At 57.4% G+C, this 20,102-nt stretch overlaps 4 protein-coding genes across 5 annotated transcripts; all 4 read right to left on the reverse strand.

The window, feature by feature from the left end:
• Positions 1-10: 10 nt before the first annotated feature.
• LOC139789345 (maestro heat-like repeat-containing protein family member 7) lies at positions 11-19,752 on the reverse strand. The gene is made up of 18 exons (XM_071729902.1): positions 19,112-19,752; positions 18,800-18,897; positions 18,470-18,568; positions 18,052-18,132; positions 17,658-17,812; positions 17,449-17,563; positions 16,854-17,014; positions 16,630-16,767; positions 3,605-3,719; positions 3,158-3,292; positions 2,647-2,832; positions 2,376-2,531; positions 1,977-2,078; positions 1,402-1,501; positions 1,236-1,298; positions 591-768; positions 302-435; positions 11-139 (listed from the first exon to the last, which is right to left on the reverse strand). The coding sequence occupies exons 1-16, from the start codon at positions 19,677-19,679 to the stop codon at positions 632-634; spliced, it is 2,409 nt and encodes an 802-aa protein (XP_071586003.1). The 5' UTR covers positions 19,680-19,752; the 3' UTR covers positions 11-139; positions 302-435; positions 591-631.
• LOC139789723 (maestro heat-like repeat-containing protein family member 6) lies at positions 4,027-5,440 on the reverse strand. Its single transcript, XM_071730728.1, has 4 exons — positions 5,047-5,440; positions 4,838-4,952; positions 4,255-4,403; positions 4,027-4,168 (listed from the first exon to the last, which is right to left on the reverse strand). The coding sequence occupies exons 1-4, from the start codon at positions 5,355-5,357 to the stop codon at positions 4,027-4,029; spliced, it is 717 nt and encodes a 238-aa protein (XP_071586829.1). The 5' UTR covers positions 5,358-5,440.
• Positions 5,671-7,182, reverse strand: LOC139789364 (uncharacterized). The gene is made up of 3 exons (XM_071729958.1): positions 6,530-7,182; positions 6,218-6,315; positions 5,671-5,986 (listed from the first exon to the last, which is right to left on the reverse strand). The coding sequence occupies exons 1-3, from the start codon at positions 7,095-7,097 to the stop codon at positions 5,720-5,722; spliced, it is 933 nt and encodes a 310-aa protein (XP_071586059.1). The 5' UTR covers positions 7,098-7,182; the 3' UTR covers positions 5,671-5,719.
• LOC139789367 (maestro heat-like repeat-containing protein family member 7) lies at positions 12,802-15,780 on the reverse strand. Of its 2 annotated transcripts, XM_071729963.1 has the most exons (6): positions 15,298-15,780; positions 15,027-15,182; positions 14,628-14,729; positions 14,060-14,159; positions 13,894-13,956; positions 12,802-13,430 (listed from the first exon to the last, which is right to left on the reverse strand). In XM_071729963.1, exons 1-6 carry the CDS (start codon positions 15,559-15,561, stop codon positions 13,294-13,296), a joined length of 822 nt encoding a protein of 273 aa, XP_071586064.1. In that variant the 5' UTR covers positions 15,562-15,780; the 3' UTR covers positions 12,802-13,293. The 2 variants fall into 2 exon arrangements, with proteins under 2 accessions (XP_071586064.1, XP_071586065.1); XM_071729964.1 differs by lacking the exon at positions 13,894-13,956.
• Positions 19,753-20,102: the final 350 nt, after the last annotated feature.

The following is a 20,102-nucleotide window of genomic DNA, read 5'->3' on the forward strand; positions in this document are numbered from 1 at the left end:
CCAGGCTGCTGCCATCAGCAAGGGTTCCACATGGTCAGCTGTGAGCAGGACTGTCCCAGTGCTGGCGTGCTCAGTGATACAAGCTGAAGGCGAAACGTTCCCAATCTCCTGCTCATCCTGGCAGCTGCCAAACAAAGCCCTGAAAACAACAAAGCAGCGCTGGGGTTAACTGGAGCTTTGCTGCCTTAAACCCTGACCCCTTCTCCTCTGAGCCTCCTAGCACCTCCCGCCCCCAGAACCAGCGTGGGCAATGGCAGCAGCCACGCTGGCAGCCCGGGGAGTTGATGAGCTCCTCTTTTACCTGCCGGGTGCTTCCCGGAGCAGCCACGGCCTCCGTCTGTGGAGCAAGAGGGTCAGGGTGGAGTTCCCAATGACATCTTCCCAGCTCCACCTTCATCACTGGCACCTTCAGTCCCCCGCTGCTGCTGTCCCCTGCTGGGAAGGTTTAATGGAGAGTGGTCTGAGGGGAGTCCTGGGTGTGGGCAGGAGGGTTTGGAGGGCACTGGTTTGGAGCGGGAGGCAGTCAAGCCCGGAGGTGCGCATGGGAGGTGTGGGGGGCAGCAGCCACAGCGTGGCGTCAGTGGAGGTACCGTCAGGAAGATGGCACCAGGAGCTTTGTCCCTGAGTCATCTCAGCAGAAACAGCAGAACAGAGATCGCAAGGACCATCGTGATCGTTGCTGGTCCTGCTCAGTTTCCAGGTTCTGCAAGGTCTCAGCTGCCAAGGAACGGACTCTGGGCTCAGGGTCATTCTCCAAGCTCTGGAGGGCTGCGACAGGAAGAAAGAGAGCAGTGGTGACACCTCACTGTCTGCACAGCCTGTCCTGTGCCAGCCCCATCTCTCTCCTTCCCTGGCCAGGAGGAGCAGGTGGCAGGCACCAAGGGAGCAGCTGGAAGCTGCTGCTCAGCAATCCCAGACTGCGCTGGGCTGGAAGGGACCTTAAGGATCACCCCATCCCAAGCCCTGCCAGGGACAGGGACACCTCCCACCAGCCCAGGCTGCTCCAAGCTCCAGCCTTCAACACTGCCAGGGGTGGAGCAGCCACAGCTTCTCTGGGCAGCCTGGGCCAGGGTCTCACCACGCTCGCAGTGAAGAACTCCTTCCTAATGTCCAGCCAAAATGTACCCTATGCATGCCCTAAGTGCCCCTGACAGGTTCGTCCCCGGCAGCCCCCTGCCCAGCCTCTGTCCCCTGCCCCCACCAGCCCCGGCCAGCCCAGCTCTGACCCTCCTCACCATCGCACATTTCCTGCAGCTCCTCCATGTCTGAGTCCTTACTCAGGTGCCGTGCAGCAGCCCCTGTGCACAGAGCTCCCGTCAGACCTCCCTCTCCCCAGCACTGTGGCAGCACAGCCCCCAGCCCGGGGCTGCCAGGAGAGGGTCCCCGGGGGCTGTGGCTCACCCATGAACTTGATGGCCGCCAATCTCACGTCGCACTGAGCGTCCCTCAGGTACGGCAGGCAGGCATGCACGTGGTACTTCACATCCCTGTCCCGCTCCACCTGGGGAGAGCCCAAGGTCACGGGGCTGGCTCAGGCCCTTCCCCGTGTGCCAGAGCAGTCCCTCAGCCCATCCCACCCCTTCCCCTCCAGGCCATTCCTTTCTGCCAGACAGGGCTGCAGCCAGAGCCACAGGCAGGGGGGCCGGGGGGAACCGGTACGCTGCGTGCTGCTGGCAGGGCCCAGGTGGGCCGGGGGCTCCTGCAGCACCCAGGGTCTGGGGGCAAGAGGGGCCTCAAGAAGAACCCCTGGGGGCTGCGTGCCTGAGGGAGGGGGAGGGGAAGGGGAAAGTGGAAAGCGGAAAATGGGAAGGGAAAGGGGGCACGGAGCTCCAGGCTGTGTGTTCCGCTCTGGAGCAGGGCCAGCGAGGAACACCTGCACGACCACACCCTGGGCACATGGGGGATCCCTTGTCCAGCCCAGGCCCTGGCACCTGGCACCTGGCACCTGGCACCTGGTACCTGGGGGTTGTCCTCACCAGGATCTCTGCAATCCTCATTGTCCGCTTCCTTTTGACCTCCCTCTTGAGCTTTCTCCACCCCAGGATCTTTGCACAGATGAGGAGGGCTTCGGCAGAGGCCTGCAAAGCAGCACACCGTGGGAGCTGACACCACAGCTCAGAGCAGGAGACCTCTCATGCCCCGCCTCCTCTGGGCAAGGCTGCAAGCTGTCCCCAGCTACTTATGGGAAGAGGCAGCTGGGGACAGAGCCTGAAGGGGGTTCAGTGCCCGAGGCAAGCTCAGGGGACAGCCACCACCTCAGGTACAGCACTCTGCCAGCCAGCACAAGAGAGACGGGCAAGAGCTGCTGAGCTGCTGCCAGGGAGGGCTTGGGCAGAGGGAAGGGCAAAGTAGGTGGTCAGCTCTGAAGTCTGTACCTGGGCCACACTCTCGCTCTTATCGTTCATCCTTAGCAAGAGGGAGACCAGGTTCCCCTGGATTATTATCTGCATCCACCTCTCCTTTCCGCTCACCAGAGTCCCCATTGTTTCTCCAAAGAGCTTAATGGAGAGCTCCCGCACCTGGCTGGACTCCTAGAAGGAAGGAAGAAAGGAAGGAAGGAAGGACGACAGGGTGGCTGCAGCAACAGCCTCTCCCTCTCCTTGCCCTCTACCCCTCTGCAGGCTCAGGTTCCCACATCAGCCTTACATCATCAAAGAGGAGAGGGAGCTTCTCCGCCAGCATCACTGTGATGTGGATGGCCTCCTCATCCCCGGTGGGGTGAGCTGTTAGCTTCCTGAGGAGGAGCAGGGCCTCCACCCTGAGCTCTTCAGAGTTGTGCTCCAGTCTCCCCAGGATGCAGTCCAGCATAACCCTGTCCCGCATTTCTGCTGCCTGTGTGAAGCAGAGAACTTCTGTGATGGTGGAGCAGTGGAGCAGCAGCCTGGCAGAAACGCTCTGTGTGCCGAGCATCGGCCTCCTGCCCGGCTTCCCGGCAGGTGCTGCGGGCGTCTCTGCCGCCCCTCCTGCCTCCTGCCTCCTGCCTCGGGGGCTGAGGGAGAGCCAGGGAGAGCCAGGGAGGGCAGGACAGCAAAGGCTCTGTGGCCCCTGTTCAGCCACCCCTCTGCTGACAGCCACCTCCTTCCTCTCAGCCAGGCCCAAACCACCTGCCCCAGCCCCAGGCTGCCAAGGCATCTCCACCTGACTAGGCCTTGCTCACCATCTCCGGGTCCTGTGCAACTGCCACCAAGCCCCTGACCACCAGCAGAAGCATCCTGTCACTGCCACAGTCCAGGTAAGACCGGAGGAGCTGCAGATCACTCGACTGCTTTGCCATGTCTTCGCAGCCCAGCAGCTGAAAGGACAACAGTGAAAGACGGGCAGAGCTGCAGGACCCCGACGGTACTGTGCAGCTCCTGGCTCCCACTGCCAGCTCAGGGCCTGGGGACTGACACAGCCCATCCAGGGGGAAGCCCTGCCTGTGGACACGCAGGGCTGGCTCACTGCAGGGGTGGCTGAGCGCTGCCCCAGCAGGAAGGGCTGGAGGGCAGAGGGACTGAGAGCCGAGCCCTCCGTCCCAGCTCTGGGGACTGTCATCCCATCCCAGCCGGCAGCCGCCTGTGCCAGAGGGACGGCTGCAGAAGCATCTCGCAGAGGCACTGCTTACCTCAACATAAAAAGCCATGGCAAAAGTGTTCTCCTGTTCCCTCCCGGAGTTTAGGGTGAATTTCATGTGCAGGAAGAGGTAGAGCCGCACGAAACCTGAGCTCCTGCACATCTCTCTGGTAAGGGAAAGAAAAGCAGTGCTGGCAGTGAGCAGGGCAGGCAAAACCTGGCTGGGATTGCCCTGCCCAGCCCAGTCAGGATAGCCCAGGCCGGGCCAGGCCAGGCCAGGCCAGGCCAGGCCATGTCTTTGCCCGCAGCCGCAAACACCACTTGCTGAGAGCGCCCTGGTCTCTCCCCAGGCACGGAGCACCCCTCGCCACTCGGATCGCTCCCTGGCCAGCACTGCAGCTGCAGCCCGGGGCCTGGGTGCCTGGGGACCTCTCTGCCCCTGGGCATGAGGCTTCTGAGGCTTGAGAGGGGTTCTCACCTGGCCAGCAAACTGACTGCTGCCTCCAGGGTCTCTCCTTGGAGCATCATGTCCCAGACGCCCTCCTCCTGCATCTGCTGGACATTCTCTCTACAGCCAGCAAGACACAGCAGATCTTTAATGGCCTCCACTGCCTCCCTGTGTGCAGAGCAAGGTCCAGTTACATACAGAGCAGGGGCCCCAGCCGGGGCCCAGGGGAATGGCAGGGCAAGGGGATGGCGCACCCCAAAGGGCTGCGTTGATCGTCTAGCAGGGTCTGTGCAGCCCGTGCCAGGCGGTCGAGCAGGGCCATCAGGAAATCTGGATAGTAGTACAATTTCAGGCTCTGCTGACAGTGGGGAGACTGGCTGAGCCTGCGCAGGACCCGGGATGCCTGCAGAAACGGCACAGGGACGGCTCTCAGTGCACAGACGCTGCTGTTGCTCTGAGGGCTCCCCTGCTGATTCAGGGTGGCCCCCCCTGGGCCAGCACAGCACGGTGACCCTCCCTCTGGCACCCAAATCCGACCCCCGCCCCAGGTTTCCAGCTGCAGTGCAGGGCAGGGGGTGCAGGCAGCGCGGGAGCGGAGTGCTGCCCGGAATGCTGCAGGGCTCCTCTTTGTGCTCGGGGGCCCCAGCAGCACGGGGCAGCCCCATGGGGCTGGCACAGATGGGGCTGGGCTGGTGGAGGGCAGGGCCCTGCTGGCCCTGAGACGTTGTGTCCCCAAGTCCTGGAGGATGGGGTTGTTTGGGGCAGGCAGGAGGGGCTGTGTCTGCTTTCCTGGGGAAAAGCCCTGAAGGGTGAGCAAGCCCTGCTCTGGTCACTCACAGCTGAGACGTGCTCCTCTGGTGCGGAGCCCTGGATCACGCGGAGCATCCCCTCGAAGATACTCTGCTCTTTGCTGAGTGGGGACAGCATCGCCTCCCACATAGCCACGGCAGCACTGCAAGCCAGAGTGCTCTGTTAGCAGGGCTGCCTCGGCCACCGTGCTGTTCCTGGGCTACGGAGCAAGTCCCCAGGGCTGTAGGGGCTCGTACCTGTCACAGTGGGGACTGATCCTCAGCAGGCTCCTGACTGTGTCCTCGGGGAACCTCTCGGCCAGCACCCGAAGCAGCGACCGCAGGCTGTGCCGGGCTGGCTCGCTGCAGACGTGCTCCACGGTGCTGTGGATGCACCTCAGGACCTCATGTGCCTGGAGGGGACACGGGTGACTATGGTGCTGCCACTGGAGTGCAACCATCTCCTCAGCTGCCACTGCAACTGCTGCCCTGCCCATATCCCTCTCTGCTGCCTTGACCTGGCTGCAGACACCCAAGACGCTGGGATTTGGGAGGGAGGGGGCAGGCATGGCATGGAGGTGCTGGCATGAGGACTGGGACTCGGGATAGCCACAGAGTATCCAGGAGAGTGAGAATGGGGGAGGGGGGCGCTGGAACTTGTCTGGCCCTGGGTCTCCTTACCCTGCGGAAGGAAGGTCTCGTGCCTGACTGCACCTCCCTGCCAAGCGGAGCTCTGGGCGAGTCAATGAAGAGCACCAGGTCCTGCAAGAAGAAAAGCCAATGCTCTGCCCTGGGCTCTGGTGACTTTCCCAGAGGTGGCAGCTTAGCTTAGCACCTGGCAGGCCTTGGATCCTTTTCCAGGGCCTCCTGGGAACTGCAGCCAAGCCTGACTCGGCCTTCATGTCCCTGGGGTCCCTCCCAGCCTCAGGGCTCACACCAATCTGCTATGACCAGGGAGGTGACCAGAGCCCCTTCCCACTGAAGCCTCTGCTCCTTTCTGTGCCGCCCGCCAAAAGTGACTTCTGTACCCCTTGGGGTGCAGAAACCTCCGGAGGGGGTTGCACTGGGGAAGCTGTGACCTGCTCTGGAAATGCCAGACCTGAAAGAGTTGCTCCTGCAGGAGTTGCTCACTGAGGGTGTAAGAGCAAGAGTGGGGTCCCAAATCCCTCAGCTGCTTCTCCATATCACTCAGGTCATCCTGCAAGGAGAAGAGAAGGTTATGGGGCTCCTTTATTGATCCCTCCTACCCACAAAGACACTCTGGTCTCTTTTGGGTTTTTGTTTGTTTGTTTGCTGGTTTTTTGTGTGTGTGTGTGTCTTTTTCCCCAGCTTTGCCCAGACGTCAGCTGTCCGGGAAAGGGATCTTTGAGCATGGGGGCAGCTGGAGCAGGCACAAGTAGGTCAGGTGGCAGTCTCTGTGGGTAGGTACCTCTCCTGTCTCCTCCACGGTGTCCAGCAAGAGCAGCTCATCCTCCTCCTCCTCAGCGGATGACCAAGTCAAATATGTGCTGGAAGCAGACTCAGAATCTAAGCAGGCAAGAGAGAAGGGTGAGCTGAAGGTGCTGGCAGGAGAGGCTGAAGAGCCCCAGCCGGCCCCCAGCCGTGTGCCAGCTCCCAAGGAGAGAGCCAGCCCTGGGCCAGGGCACCCAAAGAGGGGACTGCCACGGATCAGGCCAGGGATGTGCCCAGCAAGCACTGCCATGCAGGAGCACAGCAAAGCAGCCAAAGGCCCCTCACTCACCTGTCTCCAGCAGCTGGGCCTTGTACAGCTCGCTTGTGGTGGGGGGATGGCTTCCTCCTTCTTCTCCCGCCTTGGCCAGCTGGGGCTGGCTCGGGGGTCTCTGTTCCTTGGGGAAGGAAGAGAGGCCATGGGGGTGGGATAAGGGGCTGGCTCTCTCCTCACTCCGGGGGGAGGAGGAGAGGCCCTGGGGGGTGGGTATGGGGGTGGCAGTGCTGCTGGCCTCAAGGCTGCACTGCCTGTGGGGAGAGCCCGTGGGACCAAGGGGGCTGTGTGGGGGCAGGGAGAGGTCTGGGGTGGGCTCTTCATGGCCCGGCCATGGATCTCCAGGGGATGGAGGCTCCTGGGCAGCCTGCAAAGAACCAGAGCCCTCAGGGTCTGGGTCAAGGCTCCCAGTAGACAGACCACAAGGGGCTGTCATGTTCCTCCACGTATTCCCCTGCTGCATCCGCACAGGCCACGCTTCAGCCCCAGACTCAGCCCCAGCCCCGGCCCCAGCCCCTGGCTGAGTACTCTCCTGGCGACCAGAAGAACCTTCTTGGTCCACTTGGCTTCTCTCGGGTGCAGACATTGCTCAGTTCTCCTCTACAGAACTGTGCTCGAGTCTGATCCCACGCTTGTCCTCCCGGACACTGAGCCAGGACCTCCTTTGCACTCGGAAGGGACCTCGGGACCCAGGGTGTCACGGGTGATGTCACAAAGGGTCCCCTTGTGACCTGGCAATCAAGCAGGGTGTGTCCAGGTGGGTGCTGGCACATGGAATCATAGAACCATCATGGCTGGAAAGGACCTTCAAGGTCACTGAGTCCGAGTGTCAGTCCTACACTACCTGAACCACTACCACCCCAAGCACCACAGCTGCCCCTTTGTTGAACAGCTTCAGGGACGGAGACTCCACCAGCAAAAACTTCACAAAACCTTCAGCTTGCTATTTGGAGACAAAGCATCAATCCCAGATCGAAAGCGAGAGCTGACTTCAGTGCCACTCCTATCCAGCTGACATCGCCATTAGCAAAATTGTTGTCAGCTTACTTGGAGGATGGTGGGAGACCTGCTCTGCCACTAATGTTCCACTGGATCAATCCCCTATTCACAACTGCCAGAAACCTTCCCCAGTCTACTTGTGAGCTGCAGGCCATTTCCCCAGAAAAGGTTTAAGGTTATCTCCTATCGACTGTGAGGTGCGGACCAGACAGCTGAAGTCGTCTCCTTAAGGAAACTAATGATAGGATTAATCTCTCCTTTTTCAGTCTGGAATTCCTCGTTTAAACTCAACCACGCTGCCCAGGAAGATCCGTGCTTTCAGAATGCGGCTTGTTCAGCTTCGGTGATCAATTCTTTCATTGTTTTCCTGCAGAGCTTTTTGGCTTGGTGTGGTGTGGTTTGGTTTGGTTTCGTTTGGTGGGGTTTTTTGTTTTATTTTGACGGTTTGTTTTTTGTGGTTTTTTAGCTCTTTGTGTTTTTCATGGGTTTCCTTTTTTAGCCTTATCATTCCAAGAGTATAGTCATGTCTTTCCAAAAAATCAATATTCAGTTGAATCCCTTTCAGTGCACATCAGGCCACATGGTACACAGAGAATTGTTCTTGTTCTCCTGCAACCACTATTATACTCATTCTCGTTCTGTAAAGTCACTCTTACCTAATTCCTTTTCTTAGCCCCTAAGCATTGTACGTTAATATTCTTCTGCTTTCCGTAGTTATTGCCTTGTGTGTTTTGTTTGTTGTTGTTTTTTGTTTTCTTGCTTTTTTCTTAAGCTTTTAAATAAAAGATGTGCTCAGTAACAGCCAGTCCTGTCCACTTCAGGATAAAAAACTTTAAATACTTTAAATAGTAGCCCTTCAGCTACATGGTCAAGGAAAATGTATCCGTTCAGATCTCCTTTCTGTGAAGAAACATGACTAATCGCAGAGGAGTTTAGAATCAGTATTTTCCGGGAGGACTATTTTACATACAGCAAGTCACTTCTTGGTATATGGTAGGAACCACCACTTTACGATAATTAAAATCGCTCGGGGAGCAATTTTTTATTTCTGAAAGAATAGTCACAGATGCCCATAGAATTTCGCAGCTCAGTGACTGATCTAATACACTTACTATCCATAGGGGGTTATCACTCTGCTAATCTCAACTATCACCTTCAAATGAAGTCCTCAGTTGCGGAATGGCTTTAGTTTGGGTGGTGGTTTTTTCCTTTGATGCAGTTCGGGTGGATTTTTGGGGGGTAAGATTTGTAAAATCTCAATTATCAGTAAGAAATTGAATTTTGAAAACTAGCTAGAAATTGAGGCAATTTCTCTTCCATGCAAAACTCTCCTAGTCCAACCAAGCTGTAAGATGTGTGTAACTTTGACATGGGTGACCTGAATGAGCTGCACATGGTTCCCACAGAGAGAGGGAACCCTTCTCTTCCTTGCAGATTTTGTCACAAGAAGAACAGAAATGAAAACAGTTATGCCAATATTGAACATACCATGTAAAAGCATTCATATAATTAATAACAAAAAACCAACAGCTGCAGCTGCAAGGCTCTCGCTATTCTTCTTCCTTACGTTTCTAAGCCATATCCCAGTGGAAAGAAAGCAAATAAGGAAAAAATACTCGGAATGAAAGCATGTAGTAGCTAACAGCTCTGTGGAAGATGAAGGTCCTGAAACACAGAAGACAATAGGAAAGGTTTGAGCCAAGTGCTTTTGAGCCAAACTTGGACTCGAGAAAAGGGATAAGCTGCTCAGAATGCTGAACTATGCAGGGAAGCCAGAACTTCACGTTGAATCAGACACACGAGAGAGCTAATAAGCGATGAATAGGTAGAGCTATGATCCACTTAGTCAGCAGTGGATCAATGAGAAAAATCACTAGCTACAGAAGAGTTATGTTGCCAGAGGAGTTACGAGCGATGAGTAAGTAAATCCTGGCTTCTACCTAAATTCACCAGTTCAACAACATCACTGCAGACAAAAGGGTAAACTGGTATCAGATGAAATTCCAAGGAACTCAATTATATTACAGATTAACCAAGATGAGGAGAAGCTTAGCAGCTTCACCAGCAAAACCTGCTGGCATTTGCCAGCCTAAAACCACCTGCTGCTATCAAGAAATCAGTTTGAAAACGTCAATTTTTAGGCCATCTTTTATTTTTAAGTCATTGAAAGCCAACTAGCCAACACACAGCTGATGCTCAGATGTTCCCTGGAGTGATTGCTTAGAACGAGCCAAAGACACACATACACACACACACAAAAAAAAAAAAAAAAAAAAAATCCAAAAATCACAAACACAAATTCCTTGGCAAATACTGTAAAAACCAGCAACATCTTACAGGAGCTTCAACATCCGTAACGGAATCAGTGGCTGTAGGACATCAGCTCCCCCTCTTGTTTTTTCAGCTTTGTTTTTTTGAGTCACAGCTAAGAAATATTTGCAGGGGAATAAAAAAGCAGTCTTTGAATTACCAGAATTTAAAAATATTTAAAAAAAAAGAAAAAAATCTGTGAATCTTTACAGCTTTTGTTCCGTTTTATATATAAAAAAAAACAGTCTTTGAATTATCCATAAATACGGTAACAGATACCAAAACATACAGCTACAGTTCTGCTTCAGTAACATCCTCATCAGGGCAACAATAATATTCCACAAAACAGATCTGTCCATCCTCATTCCTAATCATATACTGCAGTGAAAGAAATCCTTGGCCATCTGTTCGAATGGACACTTCACAAGATAAAGCCTATGCCTTTGTAGATGGTTTGAGCAAAGAAATCTTGTACCTGCAAGGGAAAAAAAAAAACCCAATCTGAAAAAAATACATTGTGCAGGGAAAAGCTGTAACTTTGCTCCTAATTAGACACCTAAACACTCATAAACAATTAGCAACATGCTAATTTATTCTTTGCCTGGTAACAACATTGGACAGGCACTGCTCAGCTTTTGAGCACAAACTTTCATCAGGCTGGAAGTATTCTTTTCCCACTGTACTAGTCAATGCTACACTAATGCAAAATCAGGGTTTTAAACTTTCTAGCTAGATCACGAGACCTGCCACACAGGGCACTGATCACAGAGTCCCTCAGCCCAGAGTTGTCTGGGTCTGCTTACAGTGGAATGCTTCCGTCAAATCAGAGTCCCTAGGGTAGTCCAGATGTGCACTTCCTGCATTTCCAGAAGTCGATAACCTGAAGGCACCACCTCAGAATACACGGTAACAGCTCTCTAAAAACTCTACCACAATCACTTGCAATGTCTGTTGAGATATTCAAGAAACACTATTGTTTGTTTTGCTTCACTTAATTAAAAAATGCTAAAGGTTCCACACCAATGCCGTGTTTACCAGGTCGTCAAGGTATTCATTACATCCATTAACATTCCATATATTAATCCCATGACATATTGTGATTTGCCACGCTCCCTTCTTTAACTAAAGCCATCATTGAAAACAGCTCCTCTCTCTTCACCTTGAAAACTTCCAGTCCTTGCCAATGGAAGCCAAGCATGAACATCTGAATCGAAAGCAATCTCCAGTACCTGAAGTAGGGCTTTTCTGGAGTCACGGCAATCTGCAGACCTTCACTGGTCATATCTGGTTCAGCAAATGCTTCTCGTAGCCCCTCTGACTGCAGGATAATTTTATTAACAACCTTCCTGTTTTACTGGCATATGAGGCACAGATCATTTCCGCAGAGTCACAGAATAATTTGGGTTGGAAGGAACCTCTACAGGTCATCTAACCTCTACAGGTCCCTGTAAGCAGGGACATCCCCAACTGGATCAGGTTGCTCAGAGCCTCATCGAGCCTCACCTTGAATCTCTCCAGGGTCGAGGCCCCAGCCACCTCCTGTTCCATTTTATCACCACCCTTATGGTGAAGAACTCCTTCTTCACATCCAATCTTAATCTGCTCTTCTCTAAAACCATTGCCCCTCGTTCGTCCTATCACTCCAGGCCCTTGCAAACGGTCCCTCTCCAGCCTTCCCGTAGCCCCTGCAGGCGAACTCAAAGGTCACTAGGAGGTCTCCCCGGAGCCTTCTCTTCTCCAGGCTCCACAAGCCCAGCTCCCACAGCCTCTCTTCACAGGAGAGGTGTTCAACCCCACGATCATCTTTGTGTCCTCCTCCCATCAGGTCCATGTCCTTCCTGTGCTGAGTGAGGGCTCCAGAAACGGATGCAATACTCCAGGTGAGGACACAATGTCCTTACTTGGGCAGAAGTCTGTATCTGCTAAAGGTGCTCTGCAACAGCAGGTGATGTCTCTCTTGCTTATGACATTTGGTTTGGGCCAGCGGGTTGTGTGATTTCTGAAGAACAGTTGAAATTCTGGACTGCTGCATCTTTCTGCTCACAGGACCAAGGGGACTTGGTCGTGTTAAATCTCATACAATTGGCCACGACCCATCGATCCGGGTTCCTTTGCAGAGCCTCCCTACTCCCAGGACGTTCCTCTCCCATCATCCCCTCTCCACTCATCCCCAAGACGTCCCCGTTTGTCTGTGGGGAGACCCCAAAACCAACGACTTCTCCCCTGCTCATTCTAGTGCTCACCGGCTCCTCCTTGTGCCCCCAGATGCTTTCCAGTGCCCTCTCCTAGTTCCCAGCACTGCCCCCAGCAGCTCCCAGTGTCCCTCACTAACTTCCAGTACCTCCCAGTGTCCCTCACTAAGTTCCAGTACCTCCCAGTGCCCCCTGCCCCATCTCACAGAGCTGATCCCACGGCCCCAGAACTTCCATTCCTGATTTAACAGACGCTCAGCTGGAAGGAAGTTGGTAGCTCAGCAGAGAACAGACCCCACACGTGCCGTGCCTTCCAAACGCCACATTTTATTTGGGGGACTTTGTGACCTCTTGGTAGCTCTGCCAGAACTGCCGTTTCCTCCTCTCTGATGAGAAAAGGAAAGCAACTCTGGCTCAGCTGCTGCTGGAGGAGAGCCTCAACAACTCCAGAGACACCCGGGTGACCTCCTGGAAGTGATGGAAGAGGAAGGCATGAGCTGCTTCCAGCAGGTGGGGACAGCTGGAACTGTTGGCAGTCTCTGGATGCCAGAGCAACCAGCCACCAAGAGGTTGGTTTTGAGGCACTTGCAGCACTGGCTCACGATGCCCATGAAACTGAGCTGGACAGGGACAGGGACACCTCCCACCAGCCCAGGCTGCTGCCATCAGCAAGGGTTCCACATGGTCAGCTGTGAGCAGGACTGTCCCAGTGCTGGCGTGCTCAGTGATACAAGCTGAAGGCGAAACGTTCCCAATCTCCTGCTCATCCTGGCAGCTGCCAATCAAAGCCCTGAAAACAACAAAGCAGCGCTGGGGTTAACTGGAGCTTTGCTGCCTTAAACCCTGACCCCTTCTCCTCTGAGCCTCCTAGCACCTCCCGCCCCCAGAACCAGCGTGGGCAATGGCAGCAGCCACGCTGGCAGCCCGGGGAGTTGATGAGCTCCTCTTTTACCTGCCGGGTGCTTCCCGGAGCAGCCACGGCCTCCGTCTGTGGAGCAAGAGGGTCAGGGTGGAGTTCCCAATGACATCTTCCCAGCTCCACCTTCATCACTGGCACCTTCGGTCCCCCGCTGCTGCTGTCCCCTGCTGGGAAGGTTTAATGGAGAGCGGTCTGAGGGGAGTCCTGGGTGTGGGCAGGAGGGTTTGGAGGGCACTGGTTTGGAGCGGGAGGCAGTCAAGCCCGGAGGTGCGCATGGAGGTGTGGGGGGCAGCAGCCACAGCGTGGCGTCAGTGGAGGTACCGTCAGGAAGATGGCACCAGGAGCTTTGTCCCTGAGTCATCTCAGCAGAAACAGCAGAACAGAGATCGCAGGGACCATCGTGATCGTTGCTGGTCCTGCTCAGTTTCCAGGTTCTGCAAGGTCTCAGCTGCCAAGGAACGGACTCTGGGCTCAGGGTCATTCTCCAAGCTCTGGAGGGCTGCGACAGGAAGAAAGAGAGCAGTGGTGACACCTCACTGTCTGCACAGCCTGTCCTGTGCCAGCCCCATCTCTCTCCTTCCCTGGCCAGGAGGAGCAGGTGGCACCAAGGGAGCAGCTGGAAGCTGCTGCTCAGCAATCCCAGACTGCGCTGGGCTGGAAGGGACCTTAAGGATCACCCCATCCCAAGCCCTGCCAGGGACAGGGACACCTCCCACCAGCCCAGGCTGCTCCAAGCTCCAGCCTTCAACACTGCCAGGGGTGGAGCAGCCACAGCTTCTCTGGGCAGCCTGGGCCAGGGTCTCACCACGCTTGCAGTGAAGAACTCCTTCCTAATGTCCAGCCAAAATGTACCCTATGCATGCCCTAAGTGCCCCTGACAGGTTCGTCCCCGGCAGCCCCCTGCCCAGCCTCTGTCCCCTGCCCCCACCAGCCCCGGCCAGCCCAGCTCTGACCCTCCTCACCATCGCACATTTCCTGCAGCTCCTCCATGTCTGAGTCCTTACTCAGGTGCCGTGCAGCAGCCCCTGTGCACAGAGCTCCCGTCAGACCTCCCTCTCCCCAGCACTGTGGCAGCACAGCCCCCAGCCCGGGGCTGCCAGGAGAGGGTCCCCGGGGGCTGTGGCTCACCCATGAACTTGATGGCCGCCAATCTCACGTCGCACTGAGCGTCCCTCAGGTACGGCAGGCAGGCATGCACGTGGTACTTCACATCCCTGTCCCGCTCCACCTGGGGAGAGCCCAAGGTCACGGGGCTGGCTCAGGCCCTTCCCCGTGTGCCAGAGCAGTCCCTCAGCCCATCCCACCCCTTCCCCTCCAGGCCATTCCTTTCTGCCAGACAGGGCTGCAGCCAGAGCCACAGGCAGGGGGGCCGGGGGGAACCGGTACGCTGCGTGCTGCTGGCAGGGCCCAGGTGGGCCGGGGGCTCCTGCAGCACCCAGGGTCTGGGGGCAAGAGGGGCCTCAAGAAGAACCCCTGGGGGCTGCGTGCCTGAGGGAGGGGGAGGGGAAGGGGAAAGTGGAAAGCGGAAAATGGGAAGGGAAAGGGGGCACGGAGCTCCAGGCTGTGTGTTCCGCTCTGGAGCAGGGCCAGCGAGGAACACCTGCACGACCACACCCTGGGCACATGGGGTATCCCTTGTCCAGCCCAGGCCCTGGCACCTGGCACCTGGCACCTGGTACCTGGGGGTTGTCCTCACCAGGATCTCTGCAATCCTCATTGTCCGCTTCCTTTTGACCTCCCTCTTGAGCTTTCTCCACCCCAGGATCTTTGCACACATGAGGAGGGCTTTGGCAGAGGCCTGCAAAGCAGCACACCGTGGGAGCTGACACCACAGCTCAGAGGAGGAGACCTCTCATGCCCCACCTCCTCTGGGCAAGGCTGCAAGCTGTCCCCAGCTACTTATGGGAAGAGGCAGCTGGGGACAGAGCCTGAAGGGGGTTCAGTGCCCGAGGCAAGCTCAGGGGACAGCCACCACCTCAGGTACAGCACTCTGCCAGCCAGCACAAGAGAGACGGGCAAGAGCTGCTGAGCTGCTGCCAGGGAGGGCTTGGGCAGAGGGAAGGGCAAAGTAGGTGGTCAGCTCTGAAGTCTGTACCTGGGCCACACTCTCGCTCTTATCGTTCATCCTTAGCAAGAGGGAGACCAGGTTCCCCTGGATTATTATCTGCATCCACCTCTCCTTTCCGCTCACCAGAGTCCCCATTGTTTCTCCAAAGAGCTTAATGGAGAGCTCCCGCACCTGGCTGGACTCCTAGAAGGAAGGAAGAAAGGAAGGAAGGAAGGACGACAGGGTGGCTGCAGCAACAGCCTCTCCCTCTCCTTGCCCTCTGCCCCTCTGCAGGCTCAGGTTCCCACATCAGCCTTACATCATCAAAGAGGAGAGGGAGCTTCTCCGCCAGCATCACTGTGATGTGGATGGCCTCCTCATCCCCGGTGGGGTGAGCTGTTAGCTTCCTGAGGAGGAGCAGGGCCTCCACCCTGAGCTCTTCAGAGTTGTGCTCCAGTCTCCCCAGGATGCAGTCCAGCATAACCCTGTCCCGCATTTCTGCTGCCTGTGTGAAGCAGAGAACTTCTGTGATGGTGGAGCAGTGGAGCAGCAGCCTGGCAGAAACGCTCTGTGTGCCGAGCATCGGCCTCCTGCCCGGCTTCCTGGCAGGCGCTGCGGGCGTCTCTGCCGCCCCTCCTGCCTCCTGCCCGGGGGCTGAGGGAGAGCCAGGGAGGGCGGGACAGCAAAGGCTCTGTGGCCCCTGTTCAGCCACCCCTCTGCTGACAGCCACCTCCTTCCACTCAGCCAGGCCCAAACCACCCAAACCGCCCCAGCCCCAGGCTGCCAAGGCATCTCCACCTGACTAGGCCTTGCTCACCATTTTCGGGTGCTGTGCAACTGCCACCAAGCCCCTGACTGCCAGCAGAAGCATCCTGTCACTGCCACAGTCCAGGTAAGACCGGAGGAGCCGCAGATCACCCGAGGTCTTTGCAACGTCTTGGCAGCCCAGCAGCTGAAAGGACAGCAGTGAAAGACAGGCAGAGCTGCAGGACCCCGGTGGTACTGTGCAGCTCCTGGTTCCCACTGCCAGCTCAGGGCCTGGGGACTGACACAGCCCATCCAGGGGGAAGCCCTGCCTGTGGACATGCAGGGCTGGCTCACTGCAGGGGTGGCTGAGCGCTGCCCCAGCAGGAAGGGCTGGAGGGCAGAGGGACTGAGAGCCGAGCTCTCCGTCCCAGCTCCGGGGACTGTCATCCCATCCCACCTGGCAGCCGCCTGTGCCAGAGGGACAGCTGCAGAAGCATCTTGCCGAGGCACTGCTTACCTCAACATAAAAAGCCATGGCAAAAGTGTTCTCCTGTTCCCTCCCGCAGTTTACGATGTCTCTCATGTGCAGGAAGAGGGAGAACCGCACAAAACCTGAGCTCCTGCACATCTCTCTGGTCAGGGAAAGAAAAGCAGTGCTGGCAGTGAGCAGGGCAGGCAAAGCCCTGCCCAGCCCAGTCAGGCCAGCCCAGGCCAGGCCATGTCTTTGCCCGCAGCCGCAAACACCACTTGCTGAGAGCGCCCTGGTCTCTCCCCAGGCACGGAGCACCCCTCGCCACTCGGATCGCTCCCTGGCCAGCACTGCAGCTGCAGCCCGGGGCCTGGGTGCCTGGGGACCTCTCTGCCCCTGGGCATGAGGCTTCTGAGGCTTGAGAGGGGTTCTCACCTGGCCAGCAAACTGACTCCTGCCTCCAGGGTGTCCCCTTGGAGCATCATGTCCCAGATGCCCTCCTCCTGCATCTGCTGGACATTCTCTCTACAGCCAGCAAGACACAGCAGATCTTTAATGGCCTCCACTGCCTCCCTGTGTGCAGAGCAAGGTCCAGTTACACACAGAGCAGGGGCCCCGTCCGGGGCCCAGGGGAATGGCAGGGCAAGGGGATGGCGCACCCCAAAGGGCTGCGTTGATCGCCCTCCGGCGGCTCGTCTAGCAGGGTCTGTGCAGCCCGTGCCAGCTGGTTGAGCAGGGCCATGAGGAGCCTAGGGAAGAGCACTTCCAGGCTCCCCTGGCAGCGCGGAGACTGGCTGAGCCTGCGCAGGACCCGGGATGCCTGCAGAAACGGCACAGGGACAGCTCTCAGTGCACGGACGCTGCTGTTGCTCTGAGGGCTCCCCTGCTGATTCAGGGTGGCCCCCCCTGGGCCAGCACAGCACGGTGACCCTCCCTCTGGCACCCAATTCCAACCCCCGCCCCAGGTTTCCAGCTGCAGTGCAGGGCAGGGGGTGCAGGCAGCGCGGAAGCAGAGTGCTGCCCGGAATGCTGCAGGGCTCCTCTTTGTGCTCGGGGGCCCCAGCAGCACGGGGCAGCCCCATGGGGCTGGCACAGATGGGGCTGGGCTGGTGGAGGGCAGGGCCCTGCTGGCCCTGAGACGTTGTGTCCCCAAGTCCTGGAGGATGGGGTTGTTTGGGGCAGGCAGGAGGGGCTGTGTCTGCTTTCCTGGGGAAAAGCCCTGAAGGGTGAGCAAGCCCTGCTCTGGTCACTCACAGCTGAGACGTGCTCCTCTGGTGCGGAGCCCTGGATCACGCGGAGCAGCCCCTCGAAGATCCTCTGCATACTGCTGAGTGGGGACAGCATCGCCTCCCACATAGCCACGGCAGCACTGCAAGCCAGAGTGCTCTGTTAGCAGGGCTGCCTCGGCCACCGTGCTGTTCCTGGGCTACGGAGTAAGTCCCCAGGGCTGTAGGGGCTCGTACCTGTCACAGTGGGGACTGATCCTCAGCAGGCTCCTGACTGTGTCCTCGGGGAACCTCTCGGCCAGCACCCGAAGCAGTGACCGCAGGCTGTGCCGGGCTGGCTCACTGCAGACGTGCTCCACGGCGCTGTGGATGCACCTCAGGACCTCATGTGCCTGGAGGGGACACGGGTGACTATGGTGCTGCCACTGCAACTGCTGCCCTGCCCATATCCCTCTCTGCTGCCTTGACCTGGCTGCAGACGCCCAAGACGCTGGGATTTGGGAGGGAGGGGGCAGGCATGGCATGGAGGTGCTGGCACGAGGACTGGGACTCGGGATAGCCACAGAGTATCCAGGAAAGTGGGAATGGGTGAGGGGGGCGCTGGAACTTGTCTGGCCCTGGGTCTCCTTACCCTGCGGAAGGAAGGTCTCGTGCCTGACTGCACCTCCCTGCCAAGCGGAGCTCTGGGCGAGTCAATGAAGAACACCAGGTCCTGCAAGAAGAAAAGCCAATGCTCTGCCCTGGGCTCTGGTGGCTTTCCCAGAAGTGGCAGCTCTGCTTAGCACCTGGCAGGCCTTGGATCCTTTTCCAGGGCTTCCTGGGAACAGCAGCCAAGCCTGACTCGGCCTTCATGTCCCTGGGGTCCCTCCCAGCCTCAGGGCTCACACCAATCTGCTACGACCAGGGAGGTGACCAAAGCCCCTTCCCACTGAAGCCTCTGCTCCTTTCTGTGCCGCCCGCCAAAAGTGACTTCTGTACCCCTTGGGGTGCAGAAACCTCCGGAGGGGGTTGCACTGGGGAAGCTGTGACCTGCTCTGGAAATGCCAGACCTGAAAGAGTTGCTCCTGCAGGAGTTGCTCACTGAGGGTGTAGGAGCAAGAGTGGGGTCCCAAATCCCTCAGCTGCTTCTCCATATCACTCAGGTCATCCTGCAAGGAGAAGAGAAGGTTATGGGGCTCCTTTATTGATCCCTCCTACCCCCAAAGACACTCTGGTCTCTTTTGGGTTTTTGTTTGTTTGTTTGCTGGTTTTTTGTGTGTGTGTGTGTCTTTTTCCCCAGCTTTGCCCAGACGTCAGCTGTCCGGGAAAGGGATCTTTGAGCATGGGGGCAGCTGGAGCAGGCACAAGTAGGTCAGGTGGCAGTCTCTGTGGGTAGGTACCTCTCCTGTCTCCTCCACGGTGTCCAGCAAGAGCAGCTCATCCTCCTCCTCCTCAGCGGATGACCAAGTCAAATATGTGCTGGACGCAGACTCAGAATCTAAGCAGGCAAGAGAGAAGGGTGAGCTGAAGGTGCTGGCAGGAGAGGCTGAAGAGCCCCAGCCGGCCCCCAGCCGTGTGCCAGCTCCCAAGGAGAGAGCCAGCCCTGGGCCAGGGCACCCAAAGAGGGGACTGCCACGGATCAGGCCAGGGATGTGCCCAGCAAGCACTGCCATGCAGGAGCACAGCAAAGCAGCCAAAGGCCCCTCACTCACCTGTCTCCAGCAGCTGGGCCTTGTACAGCTCGCTTGTGGTGGGGGGATGGCTTCCTCCTTCTTCTCCCGCCTTGGCCAGCTGGGGCTGGCTCGGGGGTCTCTGTTCCTTGGCGAAGGAAGAGAGGCCATGGGGGTGGGATAAGGGGCTGGCTCTCTCCTCACTCCGGGGGGAGGAGGAGAGGCCCTGGGGGGTGGGTATGGGGGTGGCAGTGCTGCTGGCCTCAAGGCTGCACTGCCTGTGGGGAGAGCCCGTGGGACCAAGGGGGCTGTGTGGGGGCAGGGAGAGGTCTGGGGTGGGCTCTTCATGGCCCGGCCATGGATCTCCAGGGGATGGAGGCTCCTGGGCAGCCTGCAAAGAACCAGAGCCCTCAGGGTCTGGGTCAAGGCTCCCAGTAGACAGACCACAAGGGGCTGTCATGTTCCTCCACGTATTCCCCTGCTGCATCCGCACAGGCCACGCTTCAGCCCCAGACTCAGCCCCAGCCCCGGCCCCAGCCCCTGGCTGAGTACTCTCCTGGCGACCAGAAGAACCTTCTTGGTCCACTTGGCTTCTCTCGGGTGCAGACATTGCTCAGTTCTCCTCTACAGAACTGTGCTCGAGTCTGATCCCACGCTTGTCCTCCCGGACACTGAGCCAGGACCTCCTTTGCACTCGGAAGGGACCTCGGGACCCAGGGTGTCACGGGTGATGTCACAAAGGGTCCCCTTGTGACCTGGCAATCAAGCAGGGTGTGTCCAGGTGGGTGCTGGCACATGGAATCATAGAACCATCATGGCTGGAAAGGACCTTCAAGGTCACTGAGTCCGAGTGTCAGTCCTACACTACCTGAACCACTACCACCCCAAGCACCACAGCTGCCCCTTTGTTGAACAGCTTCAGGGATGGAGACTCCACCAGCAAAAACTTCACAAAACCTTCAGCTTGCTATTTGGAGACAAAGCATCAATCCCAGATCGAAAGCGAGAGCTGACTTCAGTGCCACTCCTATCC

Source organism: Heliangelus exortis, chromosome Z (assembly GCF_036169615.1).
Source record: "Heliangelus exortis chromosome Z, bHelExo1.hap1, whole genome shotgun sequence".
NCBI lineage: Eukaryota > Metazoa > Chordata > Aves > Apodiformes > Trochilidae > Heliangelus > Heliangelus exortis.